This window comes from Dermacentor albipictus, chromosome 9, assembly GCF_038994185.2.
Source record: "Dermacentor albipictus isolate Rhodes 1998 colony chromosome 9, USDA_Dalb.pri_finalv2, whole genome shotgun sequence".
Classification (NCBI taxonomy): domain Eukaryota; kingdom Metazoa; phylum Arthropoda; class Arachnida; order Ixodida; family Ixodidae; genus Dermacentor; species Dermacentor albipictus.
The window spans coordinates 107,413,932-107,432,941 of NC_091829.1; the positions used below are offsets into that span (position 1 = coordinate 107,413,932).

The following is a 19,010-nucleotide window of genomic DNA, read 5'->3' on the forward strand; positions in this document are numbered from 1 at the left end:
CGACGCAACCGCTCGGGAGGATGCATTCAGAGCAACCTTCTATAACTGCACAGTGACACCGGCAGCACCCCTTGCCGCGATTTTACGAAAGGAGCGAAATCGAAACACTTGGAAACGGGGGAAAAAAGTCCGCATGCTTAACATTCGGCAGACCTTCAGAAATACGCTTTGGTGCAATAAAACGACTCGTACTCATAACCAAAGGTCACTAGTGAACAGCTGGCGTCATTTTCGGGTAATTATCACCACTCAGCACTGTCGGACCGCGAAGCCGGCAGTCTAATTTAATCCTTGAGATACTGGCAGTCATTTCTGTACAAAATAATTATGCTGCTGCGGCGTAATTGTGAGCGGCATAATTGTGAGTTGCATGCTCATTTCTCTAGCGTGGCAGAGGGTGACAGCTGCGCCCATTTTCGCTGAGACATACACACATTAGTTTGCAAAAATGTCCGCCGAAAATCACATCGCCAGGGAGGAAAATTTTCAACTGATTCTGAAAGTGCACTGCCCGTTCTAGCTACTGGATGGACTTAAGTGGCTAAGAAACAGCTGTAACATGCCCAAATCGGCGATGCAAAGCATCGATCAGCGGTGATCGATTTGAAGAGGCATGGTAACGAAATAGTTAAGCTAAGCCCTCAAAAAATTTGCATCCTCTCCTTGAACAAGACAGGTGTATTATAGGATCCCGTTATAGATATTAGAGTAGAACGGCTATCTGTGAGCCATGAACATAAACTTTTGGGCCTGATTTGTACTCACAATTACCTTTTAACCAACACTTAAAATACCTGAATCCAAAGTGTCTGTAGACCATGAATCTGCTGATGCTATTCTCCTGCATACCCTGGGGAAATGACAGAAGCTGCCTCTTCAGCTTTTACAAAGTCTCATTCAGTCCCACCTTCAGTACGGAGTTATTGTATAACTCTGCTGCACCTCGCACTTTCAAGATGCTGCATTTCGTCCACCACTTTGGTATCGATCTTGCTAGAGGTGCGTTCAGGACTATCCATCTAGAAAGCCTTTACGTTGAATCCAACGAATGGTCTCTACATATCCAAAGGACATACTTACGCTTCTCCTAAGCCCTTAAGGGGAAATGAGACGTACTTCATCCATGTCATCCAATTATTCGCGACTTGCCTACGGCCAGGCTATCCGTAACCGCCCAGACATTAGGCCTTCTCGATCCCTTCGGTTGCATGCACGGCCAGGAGAAGCAGTCGCCTCTCTTCTGCAATATCTCCTAATGGCTCTTATGCGGCTTCTACCCCCTTGGTCGTGGCAGACTAGTCAGTGTAGTGTCCTCCTCAAAGAGATATCACAACGAGCACCTGAGGCACATGTACATTCACATTTTCTTTAACTTCAGGAGAACTATTCCGGTGACGAGTTTTATACCGATATTATGAAGTCTCCTGCTGGCGTGGCCTACGAAGGCCTAGGACCATCGTTTTTATTATCCGGCGTATGAAATCCATATACATGTATTTTTACCGTGGAAGCACACACAATACTCACTGCAGTTAAGCAAATTAAGCAAGCCAATCTCACTACGGCTATCTTGATCACGACATTAGTGAGTGTAGTCGAAGCTCTATTGAATGTACGAAAACATAAAACACTCTGTTTACCGAAATATATGCACTGCTGTGCTCAGTTTATATGGATAAACAATAATCGTACTATGCTGTGTACTTCAGAACAGTTACATAAAAGAAAATGACGCTGCTGACGCCAACGCTACCTCAGTAGGTTTAGTGACACCAATAAGAAAATACCCATTCAAGATATAGCCATTAAAGCATACTTAAGGCATAGGTTGCAGAAGCACTGGCACAAACAGTGGGATGCCCAGGTACCAAATATACTGTACTCATAAAACATAAACTGGGGCACTGGATATCAGATAAAACAGCACGATACAAGGATGCCATTGTTTGAAGATTGAGAATCAGAAAAACTCGTTGTACTCATTCCTGATATCATTCCTGATGGGCATTTCCTGATATCATGAACACATCCCTCTACACCAAGAATGTTCTTTGAGTAATGAACCCCTTTCTAACTTGAAAACTGTTTAGAAAATTTTAGCCGACTCAAACAACATGTAAATCATTTGGCCACTGTATTTCTAACACATTTCTATCTGTACTTGGTTGTTAAGGGGGCTCTTGGAGCACTGTTGACATTGTCACTGATATATTTTATTACATAACCTAGTCTTTATGAAATTCTCTTTGTCATAGCCACAGCATTCACTGTCATTACTGTAAGAGGTATACATTTTATGTCAGTTACAGTGACAGATATTCAGGAATTATATACAAATGCTACATCAAGCATTAGCACTCCATTTTTTCCATTTCATGCAGAATTCATTGAGAACACGCGTGTTATGGTGATCTTTGGTCATATCTGGGGTCTGCGCCATTACACAACAGGTGTCATCAGCATCACCCACAATCGTTGGTTATCACTCAATATTTATTGTGACAACGACCATTACCAACTCACGCTCATAAGGTAGCACCTCGCGCCCTCCCTTGTATTCACCCTTGTTCCCACCCATGTGGAATCACAGTACCAGCTGCTGGCGATCATGCTCACACCTACTCGTATTCACTGTCACTGAAGTTCACAGTCACGTGTACGTGTACTCCTTGGAACCAGTTCATCGTCGTAATTAAGTACGCCGGACACTCTCACATATACCAACTCCTGTGAAATGCTTGCATTATTGAAAACAAAACCTGTATGCCCCGAACTCCATATCCAATAATTTCACATGAATATTGGAAGTGGTGGTTGTGTAGCATATTTGTTGTTTTTAGGAGGGATGAGCTCTACACCCTGAATGCTAGAGATTCGCGGTCTCACATTGCTGGTTTCCAACCGAACATGAAAGCTGAATACACGAGTGTCCATTAACGCAAAAGAAGCCAAAACTGAAGTAACTTGAATGCGCAGTGCCTCTATGCTTATAATTACAATGTCAAATTAGCACTGGGACTTTTTCTAGTAGATATTGACACTACCGATACCCTACTCACACCGCTTAAATGTTAGAAGTCCCTTCCATCATTCCATCCGTGTTGTTTGGTTGTCCACGTGGAACACACGCACACCATGATTTTCGTCACGAAATGCTATTACTAGCAAGTCCGACAGTAATGAATGTAAACTAGAAATCTGTTTCTGCGCGTCTCTCCGCATTTTTCCTTACTTCGTATGCGCAGCCGACGACGACCTCGACGACCTTGGCGGCGGTGGTGGTGGCGGTGGTGGTCGCAGCGGTGGCGACGGTAGTGGTGGAAGTGGAGGTGTGGGTGACGGTGCTTCCTCTCCAAAATCCTCTCCAGTAGGAAAACCACCACATACAACCTGTACGTGTGAGTTGAACTAAACTGGGTCAAATATCCTCAAAAAGTCATTGTGAACAGAAAGTCAAGAAAGATTTATGACAACGACTTTATATCGGTGCTCAATGATATGATGCTCGGCAGTCGTACTAGCTTTATGATCATTCTTTGAAGCACAGTTAAAATTATGCACGCCGTGTTCGCGTAATGAATTTGTTGTTGCGCTCCTAAGCCCGAGCTTGCGGGATGAAATCCCGGCTGCGGTGGCCACATTTGGATAAGGGGTAAATGCGACAATACCCATGTGGCCGTGGATTAGTTGCACGTTAAAGGACCCCAGGTGGTCCAATTTATTCCGAAGTCCTTCACTACAGCGTGTGGAATAACCATATCGTAGTTCGTGCGCCTAACAATTCCTAAAAAAATATAGTTATCATATAAAACAACGAGTTACCTTCTCCGCTGAACAACTTGTACACCCGCAATCATTCTAGCTGTAATATCCTCCTGAGCTTTTCAGAAATTGATCTTTACGTTACAGAGACGAAAATTGAATTTAATATTTCACAATTATCAGCTCTTTCTACACAGCATGATCTCCAATATATTGGACACTGGAACGCTACCCGGTCATTCTTGGAGTAGTGGGTATGCAGTAGCAAAGGGCAAACTTAATATTAAAAATGCCTTCAAAAGTGCAAAATGTGTTTAATAATCAAAATTTATTCACAGAAAAAGAACGGTAAGGCTTCATTCCGTTCTTAACGAATATTGTCCACTCTTGTGGTCACTTCGTGCGAGCCATTTCAAAGCATTGCCTGTCCTTTGTTACACAGAAGCACATGTTGCACTTAGCGCAAATTAACTTTGTCTTCCTGCTGCACCCTTGTAACGTGCAGCGGGCCGCATTCGCAGCATTAATAATTCTGGAGATGTGACCAGTGGTGTTACCTTTGGTGGCATGTGTTGAATCATTGGGACGCTTAGCTGGCGGAGCCCACTCACCATCACTGTCGTTGTCAATGCCATCGTGTTTGCGGCCTTCAGCGACAATACCTTCAGCTACTGAAAGCTGAAAGTCCAAGAATTTAATGATTTATTTGTGCTGTTTTTTCTATGCGCGCATGTCCTAACTGTACTGGACCCATGAGTTGCTCAGTGCCACATCAAACAAATGAAATATGCTTCTTGTGGTCCATTTGTTGACCCGGGCCTTCATTCTATAATAGCTAATCATTCAATCAGCTAAGTCATCCCCACCCATTTTGAGGTTGTACATTTTGACAACATGTGGCTGAGGTACATCAAGGTACTTGTCCTTTCTCGACCATCTGTGACAACTGTCTTCCGGGACTTGGCCATGCACTGACAAGAGCAGAGTTATAGGTTTATTATCATACCACCGTAAAGCAATCTGGCGATGGTCTTTCTTATCTGTGCTTCTGAAGTTCCTCGTCCTAAGTTCTTAAGTTCTTTTACACTGGATTGCCTTACTCCTTTTGGCAGTCGGTTGTTCATCACTGGTCCAGTTGTAGCAATGCCCTTTTGCACAAGTTTGTCTAGAAATGGACCTGATGTGAAAGACTTATGAAAATACAACTTCGTCCGCGGACTGCGTGTTTCTGTCAGACGCAGCACCGCAGATTCTGCTATTCATGAGCTTTCTGGAGACAACTTTGATTTTTTGCCTTGGTAAATCTCAAAGTCAAGAATGAGTCCATTTGGTGTCGCGAGCACAATGTTCTTCAATCCTTCAGGGTTCGGCTTGCGCTGTACAAAATGCTTCAGCTGTGTACGCCCGGTAAATGGTATCATCTGCTCATCAATGCAAACATGTTCGGGGTGAGGGAGTTTGTGACAGCCTTGCAGAATGAAAGAGACAACGGGTCGTATTCTCCAGAGCAGGTCCTCTTTCTCCTCTTCGTCTCTGACATCAAGCGCACTAACAACCTGAAGATGGTGTCGTAGTTTAAAATATCTGTTCTGAGTCATGTTATCGGCTACCAGAGGAACTTTTGCCTTGCTGCTCCAATACATTTAAATCTGCGGGTAGCCTAAGCATGAAATCATGAATAAATTCCCCAAAGTTGTCTTCAGTTCCTCAGCTGATCCATTCAAAGAACGTCCAGTATTTTCGACATGGCTCCTGTCCATTGCGTATGTCATTTTTTTTTCATAGAGCTCTTTAGGTACATGTTGACGAAAATAGTCGTAGATGGTCCAAGAGATCAGCCGTCCACTGTCATCTGCACTGCTGGTAAGAAAAGCTAGAAGCCACGTTGGAATGGGCCTGCCTGCAAATTAAAAACCAGTCTGAAAAAAAATATTTGGCTCCTGGCAGGTTTCTCACAACAACCACAGCGAAGCCATACGTGCCACGTTGCTTACCCTTGGTGGCATTTCCAGCGCGCCCCAGGCGTTTTGCTATCAGAAGTGGACGGGCCATCGTCGTCACTGCTGTCCTCTTCAGAGTTGATACCTCCCAGAGGTGCAGAATAGCTAGGGTCAACTATGGTGTCGTCATCACTATCGGAGAGGTTGATGTCCGATGAGCTTCCTGCAGCTATTTGTCGTAGAATCTTGTTCGCCATATCATATGATATACGAGGCCTTTCCCCTGGGCGAAAAAATGCATGTTTAATGCACAATAACAAAAAACTCATCAAAACGAGGAAAGAAGCGCAACAGAAAAACGGAAAGGACGCGTTGACAATAGAACGTGCGTTGCGCTCATTCTGACGACGATAGCATCAGCACGTTCAAAAAGACCGCTTTGAATGTCAGCGTCCAACGTGTTGGACATCCAAAATCAAAGTAGCAGAAACCAGCAAGCGAGCACAAAAGTAGAATTTCTACTTCTGCGTGTTCTTTTAAGCATAAATTTCGTTTTGAAACAGATATTATGAAGAAACGATCAATAAAGTGTGAGACATAGAACTTACTTTTTCGGTGGTCGCCGTATAAAGCCGCGCTGCTGAATGCCGCCACAGCAAACACCCCTGTTGGCCAAACTACTAATACATTTTCAACAAAACTTCATAGATGGGGCTAGTAGGCGTCTACAATATTGGACAATTCGGTTTTACAGGCTAAAACATGCTGCGGCCTGTGAAGTGGTGGAGTATTTGATGTCTAATATATTGGACAAATGCCCCATTGCCGGAACTTACGCGTATATAGTTCTTTTATATTTAGTTCATGGCGCCCATTATGAGACATCACTTGTTTGCACCAGATACAAGAGATGCTATACATTTTTGATTATCTGCATATTTTCGGCACTTGCAATATTTCACACAATATTATTCTTACTCTTCCTGATTCCTGTCTCATAAATCGTGAACGATCTAAGGCAACGGCGTCTACAAAGAACATCGTCGCAACTCACGTATGAGCTCTTTTTTGTTTTTCTTGTGCTGAAAAGCTCCGGAATAAAGCTTTCACGAATGTTTTGTTTGCATAACTTAATTTCTATTCTAGGTTCTATCGTATTTCTATTCAGCAATCGTAAAAATAAATGACATATTGAAATATGCTTGACACGCAATTCGCTAAGCAAGGGGCGAAACTGCACACATTGCCTTAACCCAGTGAACTTAAACCCAGTGAAGCCGTCAGGTGTGGTGCCGTCCGGAATGGTGCCATCAAGTGTGCCATCATCGGGTGCGCCACCGCCCGCAGTGACATCAGTTGCGCCACCGTCTGCCTTGCCATTGCCTGTATTGGGAGTGCCTACACCACAGCGTCCCGCTACTCCACGACTGACAACTTCGGCGACCACGACAACCACGACAAGGACCACGACCACGACGACGTTTGCACCATGTAAGTCAGAGTCGAGCAGCTTATCCATTTGTGCAGTGTACGACAGTGAAAACGTTTTCGCTAGGTAAACGGCAAGTGGGAATTCAGTAACTGCGAGACAAATGGCGTCATCAAGTCATCGCCTGTGATCGCTGATACGGAACCTAATATCTTAGTGTCAAAACAGAATTGTGCTTTTCTGCTTTTCTTAACACCACTTAATAACACCATACCGTGTTGTGCCCTACGTTGGTAACTTAGCCTACAGAGCTATTGTTAATTTTCCTTGACGTGGCGTTCGGGTCCCGCTCTCGCTGAGTCTCATTTAGTGTGGGTTGTGCTGCTTTCGTTCTGTATTTTGCCGTTGGTTAGTACATCGGGGTCATCTGTGTTATCGGGGCTGTGCTATCATGACTGTGAGTTCTCACGTTTCATAGGCTACGCAGCGTGTTCCATGCCACGTGTTTCATAAGCACAAGAAGATAGAAACGAGGAGAAAAGTGACTTAATAAGTTTGAAAACCACCAAAACGCACACCACGAGTGGATGGTGTCTAGGGAGTTTTGATATTTCCAGTCACCCGCGCACAAAGCGCGGATTCACAAAAGAAATAGCGCGGACGCGACAGCAACACGTGGTTCCCGCATTCACAGGTTTCATGCAAGAAGGTAAGTATGCGCGTAGCAAAACGACTGATGATGCAGAGGCATGTCTGGAAAAAAAATGTGCACAGAGTGGTTATCATAGCGCCAGATCAAATGCACATTGATTAAAACCTGCAGGACACTAAACGTAATCGGTAGGGCGCGCCGAGGGTATTCTTTAAGAGTTGCAGGTTCTCACGAGCGCACTCCTCAAGACTATGACGAAACATCCATACAAAGGACGAGTGCTTTTTCTTTGCACCTTTCTCCTTCTTCTAAAGGTGTGCACTTGAAGTCTACCAGTATAGACTAACGCGAGCACCAACATAGTTGGTCACGTGATCAGCCGACGTGTAGAGACACTACTGAAAGCATGAAGGCACTAAAAACAACTTCACGATACATAAGTTCGTTGCGTGGCCATATTTTCTCTCTGCATTTCTTTCAATCTATCATAACTGCACACCTGGTGCTCTCTGAGTCCTGAACTGATTCGCTCGTACTGTATCTTTCTAATGCGTGATACCTGGCGAAGCGACACAATAGCTGCACTCGGCAGCATCTGCGGAGAAAAGACAGCAAGCGAGCCACAATAAATCATGCCGGGACAGCAAAGCCAGATGTAGGACCAAAGATGTGTATTTATGACGGCCTGCACTCAATTAAGAAGCACTTTCGGTAATCAGGTCTTCTCGTAATACGGCTCAACGAGGCGTATAATACAACACTACAGCAGACTTTGATCAGTGCAGCGCCGAAGCAAGCCTCTAAATCCTGCACTCATCCTGTAAAGGCAAAACTTTATGTAGGAATTTTCTAAGGGATTCATGCCTGAGCTCAATCTCTCAAAAAAATTTGTACAGGCAGTTTGGCGCTACCCTGCAGTTTTATACCAGGCACATCATTGCATTCCACAGGATATCGACATGATATCACATTTTTCACGTTAATCTATTAATTGTTTTGCAGCGCGAGGTCGAAGCTTGGTGTGCAATCGACACCGGTTCTGATGCGGAAACGTTTTTTGCCCAAAAGCCTGTCACAACGTGAAAATCGCAGGCTTTTCGAGAGTGGTAGAATAGAATGGTGTGTGCCGACTGTGTTAGAGTGCAGTGTTTACGTTCTGGCAACGTTTATACAGGCGTTGCCCTGAACACCCCCATCAATCTGGTCACTATCCAAGAAATCGCTTTGTTATTCAAGAAATACATTATACCTCATTTGAGCATTGGAATCATGCTCTTTCTTCTGCCTCCAGGATGATGCACAAGTTGTGTAAATAGAAGACGTCGTTTATTCGGTATTGAAAAGTCTTGACCGATGTTAACAAAACGTTCTTGAGCTATAATTATTTGAGAAAACAAATTCAAGTTAATGCTTATGCTGGACATATTAAGCGCGAAGCTAGTCACCCAATGGCAAAGGCGCTTACGAATGAGCGCATTCCTGAATTCGGCCCCAGAACCGTAGGGAAATGCCATGGTGTGCATATCTTGCAGCCAAGGAATTGCCCTGGCCCTGATTCCTACCCTCTAAGGGTTCACCATTACGCTCTATAGATCAGATGGTAGCACCACTTTGATATTTAAAAAGAAAGCAAGCAACTGGACTTTCGAAGGTTTAAATTCATTGTCGTGTACGTAATTGGTGATTACCAAATTTAGTGACAACCTTCTGTATTTTCTGTGCAATTCCAGGGCACTGCCTTTCTTCATTTAAAAGCAGCTAGCAGCGCAGTCGAATTGGACACATTCATCACATTCTGCATACCTCCCGAAGTTTAGAAACGTTCGCAAAATTCAGGTCATTCTTCGTATTTCCGAATGTTGCCTCACGTTTTACGAAAGGTAAACTTGGTTTGCATAATAAAAATCCTTAGTTATGTTCACGAATGGGGCGATGAACGACTGAAAAAACATGCATTCGAAAATTAGTGGTGCGCTTTCTTAGAGCATCCCTATTATAGCTTCTGAAGGAGGTGAAATTGACAGCACCAATGTAACTGAAAAAGTCAGTGCGATGTAGCCACAACGTATTGCTTGCAGACTTTTAGGTAACAAATTACTTTAAATAACATATAACTAAATAAATTTATTAAATATTTTTAATTGATGGGTTATTTTTTCACTCGCTAATTAAATAGAATTTTTGTTCAGTAGCAAGTTACATATAATCAGTTAATGCGTAGAAGTTGCAAGCTGTACCATGCGACCAGCTTCGACCACATGAACTGAACGAGAACTACAGTCGCAAGTGGGGAACTACTCGCGTTGGAGCCACGCAGCCGCTTCTAGGCAGGTCGGGGGAGCTTTGTACTTGTTTGCTCAGCTTAACGCTTCACGAAAGGTAGGCCGATGAATTGAACCGGAGGTGCCACGGCTCATTTGCAATGTCCGCCTCAGATGTTTGATGCTAGGAATTGGCCTACGGACTATTTTTACTAGTTTTATTAGCTGTACTCGAGCTCCAGCCACGAAGAAGTTATGGGTTTCACAGGGGATCTAGACCCAACCACGGCGTCATTGAGTAAACGCAGTCTTGTGCGCAAGGTGCTTGTACGTTCTAAAAGCGCGCTTCTCTGCCATGCGAGCATCGCGCTGTAGTCCTCACTGTCACTACAGATCCCTGGATAGGAAAACTCGAGAAAACGACTAAACGAAAATTCGAAAAACAATTCCTAGTGAACTTAAACAGTGCAAATGCCTACAGAGGTCCACGGAATTTGTGATACCAACATGTATCTGCTGTATTTGCATAAAAAGGTCATAAATCTCTGGAGTATGGTACCATAAATTTAAGCGATTACTAAATAATAGTTGCTCATTTACTTTCCTGAAGCAGTATTTTGTCACTAAAATCAATTATATTTTGGAATGGAGTAACTGTAATTGTAATCAGTTACTTTTTTGTGTATTGTGTACACGCATGATTGCTTGTCAGTCTGTATTACCTGCGTCTTGTGCCCAGCGTATGAAGCTATGAAGCGCGTTCGTATGTCAAAAAAGGTGTGTGCTGTTGGTAACGTTATTACGAATTCGTGTAAAGCTCTCAGCCACGTCCGTGTTTCTGCTAGCAATATTTCACAAAGGTTAAGCTTCACACGTTGGCAGGTACTTTTGCTGTGTCCTATGCACGTTTCTGGCCCAGCGAGACGTTTGCGTATACAGTTACTACCACAAACATTTTACCTTCGTTGAAAACCCAAAATAAAGCTATAGTTTTCAAAAGTTAAGGCCCACTATGCTACGCGTTCAAGGCCAATCGTGGCTCCGGAGTGCGTTGTAGCTCCTGCTAGGCGGATGGAATAATCATAAACTTGGATGGCATAATCGGACGTAAGGAGTGCATTACCGATTACTGAGATGATCACAAATCAGGCACGTACCCAAGGGGGGGCCCGAGGCCCCCCCCCCCCACAAATTCAGACACATACCACCCCCCCCTCCCCGCCCACGCCACCATTGCTCACACACATTCCTAAGGCGCCACCAAATCACGGTTGAGACGTGATAGTTATTCTGCGGTCAGCATTTTGCTGCCTTTTTCACTCCTTTTGAATGGCGGTAGTTATTGGCGTCCCCTGGGATGTGATGGCCAATTTGCTCATCAATTCGGTGACTGCGCGATTAACTCGAGATGCATTCAGTTGTTACCGTCTATTCAACGGTCACGCCCATAGTTGTTGCTTCGTAAGTTCAACCTTGTTCGTGTAGACTGATCCAGGGACCAGGAAAGGAATGCAGTTCGTGGTCAGCTGGTCTGTATATACGTGGAACGAGTTGCGGCCAGAGAAAACGCCAATTGCGTTTAACTTTTCTTTTTGTTTCAATGTTTCCTCGAGTGACGGCTCGCCGCGACGCTGACAGATTCTCGGAACCATATACCCGAGATATGGGTTAGATAAGGTGGAAAATAAAATAATGCGAGATAGCAACCATTATCAATACTTGTAATAATCTTGAAACTTATAGGCAAGTATAATATGACTGTCACCTGTTAGCTCGTTTGGTTCTTCCCTAATTGTACAGCCCTTTTCGTGCAAAATTGCCAACTGGTAACAAGAGTCGCAAGGACTTGAGAAATTAAGTGATGTACTAAGGGAGAGAGCCAAGGCAACAGCCAAACAGGAAGGAAAAACAAAAATTAACAAATGTAACAGTTGTTTATGAAAATATCCATATATCAACATCTGTTTATTTAAAAAGGAAATAGAGAAAACGCCACCGGAAGTGGAGGACAATTCCGTTTGTTCTGAATGACGCTTCTACAGTTATCATTCAAGCCGCTTAACCTTGCTACTTCTCTGCTGTGCTTATGTAGATGTTTTTCTAACTTGCCGTGGCGGGCGCAATACGTGCAGGGTCGCAGCTTCCTGTGCCATACGCGGTTGTACGCGACTGGTGGCCACGCATCGTTACGTAACTTCCCAAATAAAAATAAGAGTCGGTTGTGTCTCCTAACTTGTCAGAGCAGTAAACGAGAAATCCAAAAGAACTGTAATTGTTCTGCAAATATATATTTCTGTATATTTCTTCCAGAGATAATTCAAAAAACGCTACTATGGTGGGATACAATTTAAGAGGAAGCTTTAGCTCAGGCCCAACTCTCAGGCGGCCTACTCAAATCCACGTAAAACGCAAAGACGTTTTTCTGAGATAACCCCTGGACCGATTTTAATGAAATTTGTTCCATTTGAGAGAGACAGTTAAATACTAGTGACTGCTTAAAGCGGAATTTCGAATTAGTGCCTGAATTTTGTTAAAAATATTTTCATATATTCGACAGTTTGAAAAATAAATAAAAGCACGAAGTTTACAAATCCATAGCTCTGCATCGCGAACAGATGTCGCGGCCCTGTAAATGGCATAGATTAGACCATTCAAAGCGGACAAATTCGATAAATCATTTTACATCTTATGTGAATTTGTTACGTTGTTTACAAGGTTTCTGCAAAAGGTGTATTTCCATATTGCTAAGTGTTTTGATATTCATATGTAACATATCATTTTGTCCGCTTTATATGTACTACTACATGCAATTCACAGAATTGTGATATCAGTTTTCGTTGCCGAAAGACAGAGTTGTAAACTTGATAGTCTCGTTTTCTAAAAATTTTCAATTTTGATAATTTTTAATAAAAATTGACAGTATAAAGTAAAAATTTGAAACCAACAGTCACTAGAGTTTAAGTTTATCTTTTAAATGCAATAAACGTCGTCAAATTTGGTGCAGTTGTTGCTGAGCAACACGAATTCTCCTTTTATATGTATTTATCTAGGAGCACCCGAGCTAAAGCTTCCTCTTAAGTCTGCAGTGAAGCCCTGCCCGCGCCCTCATAACCGCTAGCCATTGTTCCTCCGCGAGGCTGCAAATAATTCCTACTTCAAACCTCTTCTGGTACCTAAATAAGGCGGTAACTGCAAAAATCAAATTGTTAGCGCGTAATTTTACACCTTCTTTCTCACCTATTATAGTGTAATGGCAAATGCCTAATTCATTACTGAGCTGAAATACCATGCTTGCTTCGCTACAACTATTTCTTGTGAAGTTTCACTTCAATTGGCAGTGAAGTTTCATAAGTGAAACGGGTTGAGCAGTGAAATAAACTGCACAGCACACTTTTGAAGAGTGAAATGCTCAGACTCGATACACTTTGTCCATGTCTGTTGCACACCTCAGTGTTTCCACCGATGAAAAGACTTTTGAAGAACAGCAGACGCTCCGGAGGTATCAAGTACGACGTCATGTTGAAAAGGCCGCATGACGACGATTTCTTTTTTATTGCTGCTGTCATTGGCTGGCGGAGTAACACAACTCCGCGCGGTCCATGTGCCTTTGTTTTGAACTACTGTTTTTAAAGTTCTATTCTACTAAAGTAATCTTTATTTTACAGTTTCTCCTCTTTACTTGTTTTTGGCAGTGTTGATCCTGCGCTTCTTTCCTGCGCAAGTCCATTTGGCGTAGTTCTTTGTTTGCCGAGTAAAGGAGAGGCGTATCGCACAGGCGTACCTGTAAAATACACCTTATTTCATTTCGTTTTGGGGGGTTTACGCGTTTTTACGGCGAATGGTGGGCGTTATTCACATTTGTACTAGTAAAGGTACCCCCCCCCCTCATTTGCATAGAAAAGTTGCCTTGGGTTGCCCCCCTCCCCCCTGGAAAAAATGCTGGGTACATGCCTGTCACAAATTATTGAACTATGAGCACCAGTAAGCTTATGGTACATACATGGTCCCACTACGCCTTATTAGACGAACACTGCATAGGCAGCTTGTAACGCTCAGTAGGGCGCTTCCTTTCCTCGCATCGCTACACATCTCCAGCTTCAGACATACAGCATGACGAACCGCACTGCTCACACTCTCTTTTTCACGAAGTCTGAGCGTCGTGTAGCCCTCGCAGCATCCTGGTGATGAACTAAAAGCCGTATTTTTCACACAATGCGCAACTTTCAAAATAGCGGCAAAATACCTGGTACATCGGTTCCAGAAAAGTGGTTACCTGCAGTCGGTAACGTACAACTTAAGCCCCGTATATTCGGGCGTGATAGGCATGTTATATGTCCTAGCGTGGGACACTTTTGAGATGAGATATAGATACTGAACTGCCAGTCGTAGTATTCAACATGTTACTCTCTCCTGGCAAATGGAGCGTTCTTACAAATTTAAGTTCATATGACCCGAACTGTAGCCTTCAAATTATTTTGAGCTCCATAATCTTGTTCTATAGGCTAGTTCACATTAGTTGCCCTGTTAACATTCCTCAGAGCTGGCTACCTATGCAGAATATAAAATCTCATTGAAGAGCTTCCATTCTTCCAAGGAAATTTTTATCATATCGCAGTATGAAGCTTTACATGAGCATTTTCATGCAGTGTCTATTACTTGTCAATGATGACCACCTGTGTCGTTGCTGCAGCTTGTATACAATTGTTGCTGTGCCAAAGCACCTTCCTTGTGAACACTGTTTCCTCTCTTTAGTCACAGAACTCATCTGCACGGTTTCCGGTTTCGCGGTCTTCAGCACCATGTACCCGCCGGACGGCTTGTGTCACTTCCTGTTCTACTGGAACGTGGTTGTAAGCGGGGGCACCATGCGGGGCGTAGAGGTGTCGACTTCATGGGACGTCTTTAAAAAAGAAATGATAAAGCGCAAGAATACTTCCGGAGGCATCAGTTTTGACTCCCGGTAAGTTATTTAGACTTACCATGCCAATAAAATTAAGTATACCCACTTTACCACTTTTAAACACTATTAAGGTAATTTCGATATGCGGTCCCAGTCTTGCTGCGGTGCGCAGCTACATCTATTTCGCACCAAGACCCTCGACTGCTCCGTCGATCCTCACGACAGATAGTGATACTGTTTCGTCTTTGTTATTTTATACCGCCATTTCTACCGCATGCGCATAACCAGTCTTAATGTTCATGGCGCCTTGATTCCACCCACCTACCCACCAATGAGAGGGATCTTGATGTTGGCTTGTGGTTCAAGATCAACCACCTGTGATCCTATGAACTTTGCGCGAAGTAATGCACAGTAGTGATTTCGGTTTTTCACCTTTACGGTCTTTCGAATGCGACTTGCACCACCGGAAAATGAACCAACGTGATGTCGCTCAACAGGAGCAGGATACCATAGTAATCGTCTACGAAAGTGTGTTTTCCATTACTCGTGGTCCAGCCAACTTGTCACAATCGCGTTCGGCAGCAAACCCTTGACAAGTAATCCCACCTTCTCACGAAAGTAAGAAACCGGTTTGGACGTACTCGTTCGCTAAGGTCATTCATGTGCAAGTTGCTTGACAGCCACAATAATAATGACACTTAAATTGAGCAGATTTTAGCTCAGAGGAATTGCTTTTACATGTATTTTACAATGAAGCAAAGGCAATTATCAGATAAACTGCAACATTTCAACCACGCAGTGATCTGGAATGTCCCGCCGTCCACCGTGACATAGCATCTATGTTCTTCTGCGGTAGGTATTAGATTCCAATCGAACGGGCAGCCACATTCCGAGAATAAAATGAAGTCATTCATCTACATTGGTTTAAGTGTGTTGTGAAGCGGATGTTACGAAAATTGTAACGGACTACAGCAATGCAGCGTGTCGAAGAACGCGAGTACTTGCCGCTCTAGACAAAATTTCCCGCTTGCGCTCTCACTTTTTGAGGCAACTGGTGTGTGCCGTGCGATGCCGAGGAATTTGATGTGTGGAGGCCTTCTCATCTGCTAGTCGCATAATGTCCTTGGATGTATTCACACACAACACCACAAATGATGTGGTTTCGTAGTTTCCGACCCCTGTATAATAAATTCAACATATTCAGGTCATTGCTACTAATTCTTTAATGAAAAATATTCGATGCACTCATTGACCTGAAATATCTAGCAATTGAAATCACTCCAGCAGCAAATTGCTCGCAAGTTGTAGACAGCTTTCCTAGCAGACGTCTTTCCTTTCCTAATTCTCCAACGTTGTTGCGATTCCACGAACAACAGCGTCGCTGCATGACAACAGCTCCTCCTAGAAGCTAGAATGTGCAGCTAGATTGCTCAGCCAACTCTGCTCTCTTCGAGGTCAGCTACTCACCGTCAGTGGCATTGAAAACGATGCTTCGTGAGCGATAGTGTTCTCCCACTAACCATGCCCACTTTGAATCCTGTCAATGCATTGGCTCACCTACCTGCATGGCTCTTTCTTGGCTTATCTTGGCATGCGGCAAGGCTACGTAATATGTGATTTATTTCTCATTTCGAGTGATTATTGCCAGCTAACAAAATGAGTCTTTCTTCATAATGAGTCTGAGAATGAGAAATGATGAGTAATAATGTGAAATGAGTCTTTCTTAATATGTCTACATCTTTTTGTGCAGGTGTGCCGACTTAACAGTGCTGTCTCTTTCCAGACAAGTAGACAACGTAGATAACTGCTGCTAGGCGAGGCATGTGAATCTAACGGCTAACACAGGACAATATGTATGAATCCAAAGCCATCGCCTTGTCCTTATGATTTGTTAAGCAATGCTCCGCATGCATTAGGTTTATCATATCTGTATCTTTTATTTTATGTAATAGTAAGCTTTTTGGACACCCCATACTCACCTTGTTAATCAAGACTAGCCCATGCCATCGCTCTTGAGGAGATACTTATTTCAGCTCTTCATTTATTTATTACAGCTGGCGCACACAGCCCAAGTCTGTTTACGACCAGAATAGGGGCTGGCGTTCGAGGACCAAATAATCTTTACTAAATAAGTCAACTGAAAGACGGACACGACTGTTATACTAGTGTAATGTCGTCCAATTATTGGCGAAGACAATCGAATCTGCAGCTAAATATTTATACCATCATTGTAGGCACACAGTACTAAAATGTTTACCTTACCTAACATATTCAAATAGATTACACTTAGCCTCATCTTAACTCTCTCCGACCGATGACCCTGTTATTTATAACATAATGCATTTACTAACGCAGAAATACGTTACCATCAAGTACGACAATAACTTTCTAAAGGTGCCTTTGTTCCAAACAATGGCCATGATTAAAACCACCACATACTTTACGCACAACTTTATTAAGCTTGACCATTTTATTACTGCATTGAAAAAAAAACAGTGCTCATGAAATTCCTATGAATCTTTAGTCATTGTTCCTACTAAGTGCCATATACCCGTTGTGTTTACATTATTGGGGGGAGAGTTTTTGGTCTTTCTTGAATGAACTATCTAATGATTCCCATTTACTGGCTTAGTCGCCGTAACGTTCCTTATTCATACAGAAATTTTAGAAACGTGCTCTTCGCATGACACTTATACTTGCGCGTGTTGCGCAACATTCAATGTTTTTCTTTTCAGACTGCATACATGAAACCACCGCATAAAACGGCGGTAATTAGAGAAGAATAGCACACGTGCTGTGTGACCATTTTTACTGTTGCCACCTTTTGTGTTAGTTAAGTCAATCATATTTGACTGTTTGTTAATTACGTTTATTGCTTGATTGACTTTCGACTTCTTGGTCGTTCAAAATTGTTCAAACTGTATCCCTAGCCTTTTTCACGTGGCCCTCAACGCCCCCTTCTCCTTTGAGGTCTGCGGGCACCATATCGATAAAGTAAATTGGAACGGTCGCTATATGTGAGACGCGTGTGGGGTTTGTCCCTTCCCTGTTGTCAATGCTGCTTCAGCACGGCCGACATAAACAGCCACAATAGAACGTTGCTTTCTTAGGTAACACGGAATACATGCGTGCACTGAAGGTAAAAAACACACGAAACGATTCCTGCACATTGAACGGCCTTATTGCCTTTCGGAGGCCCACCCATTTACGCGCATGTAACGATAGCCAACGGTTGTGTGACCGAAGTTTCCTTCAAACGGCGTTCATTTCTACACAGGTACGTGACTGCTGGTAGTATCCGCTCAGTAGAGAAGGAGCTAAATGATCTGACCACGAGAAACATCATGCACTACGGTGTTCTCAATATGTTGGCCACTGCAGCGAAAGCGCACGTCTTGTGGCAGCGGACCAAAGTGCTTCTTAAAGTAAGTGATTGCGATGACATGCACTTCAGTGCTTCTTATATAGTTTGATGGAGGTGTAGGTCGTGCGAGGTTCTTTAGCACAATGCAAAAGTTGTGGTCGACCTCACAAACCTCAAAAGAATCCTGCTCTATGTTGGAAAAGGCAAACTTCGCATTTGGAGAAGAAAAAAAATTCGTGTTCCATGTATCGAGCTCGGCGAGTGGCAGATAGGCGTGTGGTGGTAAATGTAGTAGTATTTCTATCAATGGGCGAGCTTTGATTCTGGCAATCCAAGCACGAGTGGCATTCATCTAAAATATTTATCAGCTATCTTATCAGCCTTCGGCAGGATATGTGCTCATGTTCATTAGTCATTGATTTTTCCCTTCATTGGCGTTTAAAAAAAAAGGAAGCTGCAAAATTTTCTTATACATTTCATGTTACTAGCACACACAATGCAAGCAACTTAGGAAACGATTACCACAGGCGAGATAAAAAAAATTGCGTATAGCGTGCATTGCTAAAAAATGCCAATTAACGAAAGCAATATAGAAGCAGTTTCTTTTTATGCATACGAAACTTGATTACCTTGTTGGAGTGAATTTAGCGTGAATATTAGGAATAACCAAACAGCGTTGATTTTACCTTGAAATATACTGAT

The 19,010-nt window shown here is 43.2% G+C and overlaps 1 protein-coding gene and 1 pseudogene across 5 annotated transcripts in view; one reads left to right on the plus strand and one right to left on the minus strand.

Moving 5' to 3' along the window:
- Positions 1-19,010, plus strand: part of LOC135907180 (uncharacterized) — a 65,022-nt gene that overhangs the window by 21,475 nt on the left and 24,537 nt on the right. For 4 of the 5 annotated variants that reach the window (XM_065438848.1, XM_065438851.1, XM_070525209.1 and 1 more), the window contains 4 exons: positions 3,246-3,398; positions 6,975-7,193; positions 14,797-15,004; positions 18,222-18,369. In XM_065438848.1, the coding sequence (XP_065294920.1) occupies positions 3,246-3,398; positions 6,975-7,193; positions 14,797-15,004; positions 18,222-18,369 (728 nt within the window). The remainder of the gene's footprint in view (positions 1-3,245; positions 3,399-6,974; positions 7,194-14,796; positions 15,005-18,221; positions 18,370-19,010) is intronic. The other variant, XM_065438849.1, reaches the window with a different exon arrangement.
- LOC139049793 (piggyBac transposable element-derived protein 3-like) lies at positions 4,156-5,522 on the minus strand (annotated as a pseudogene).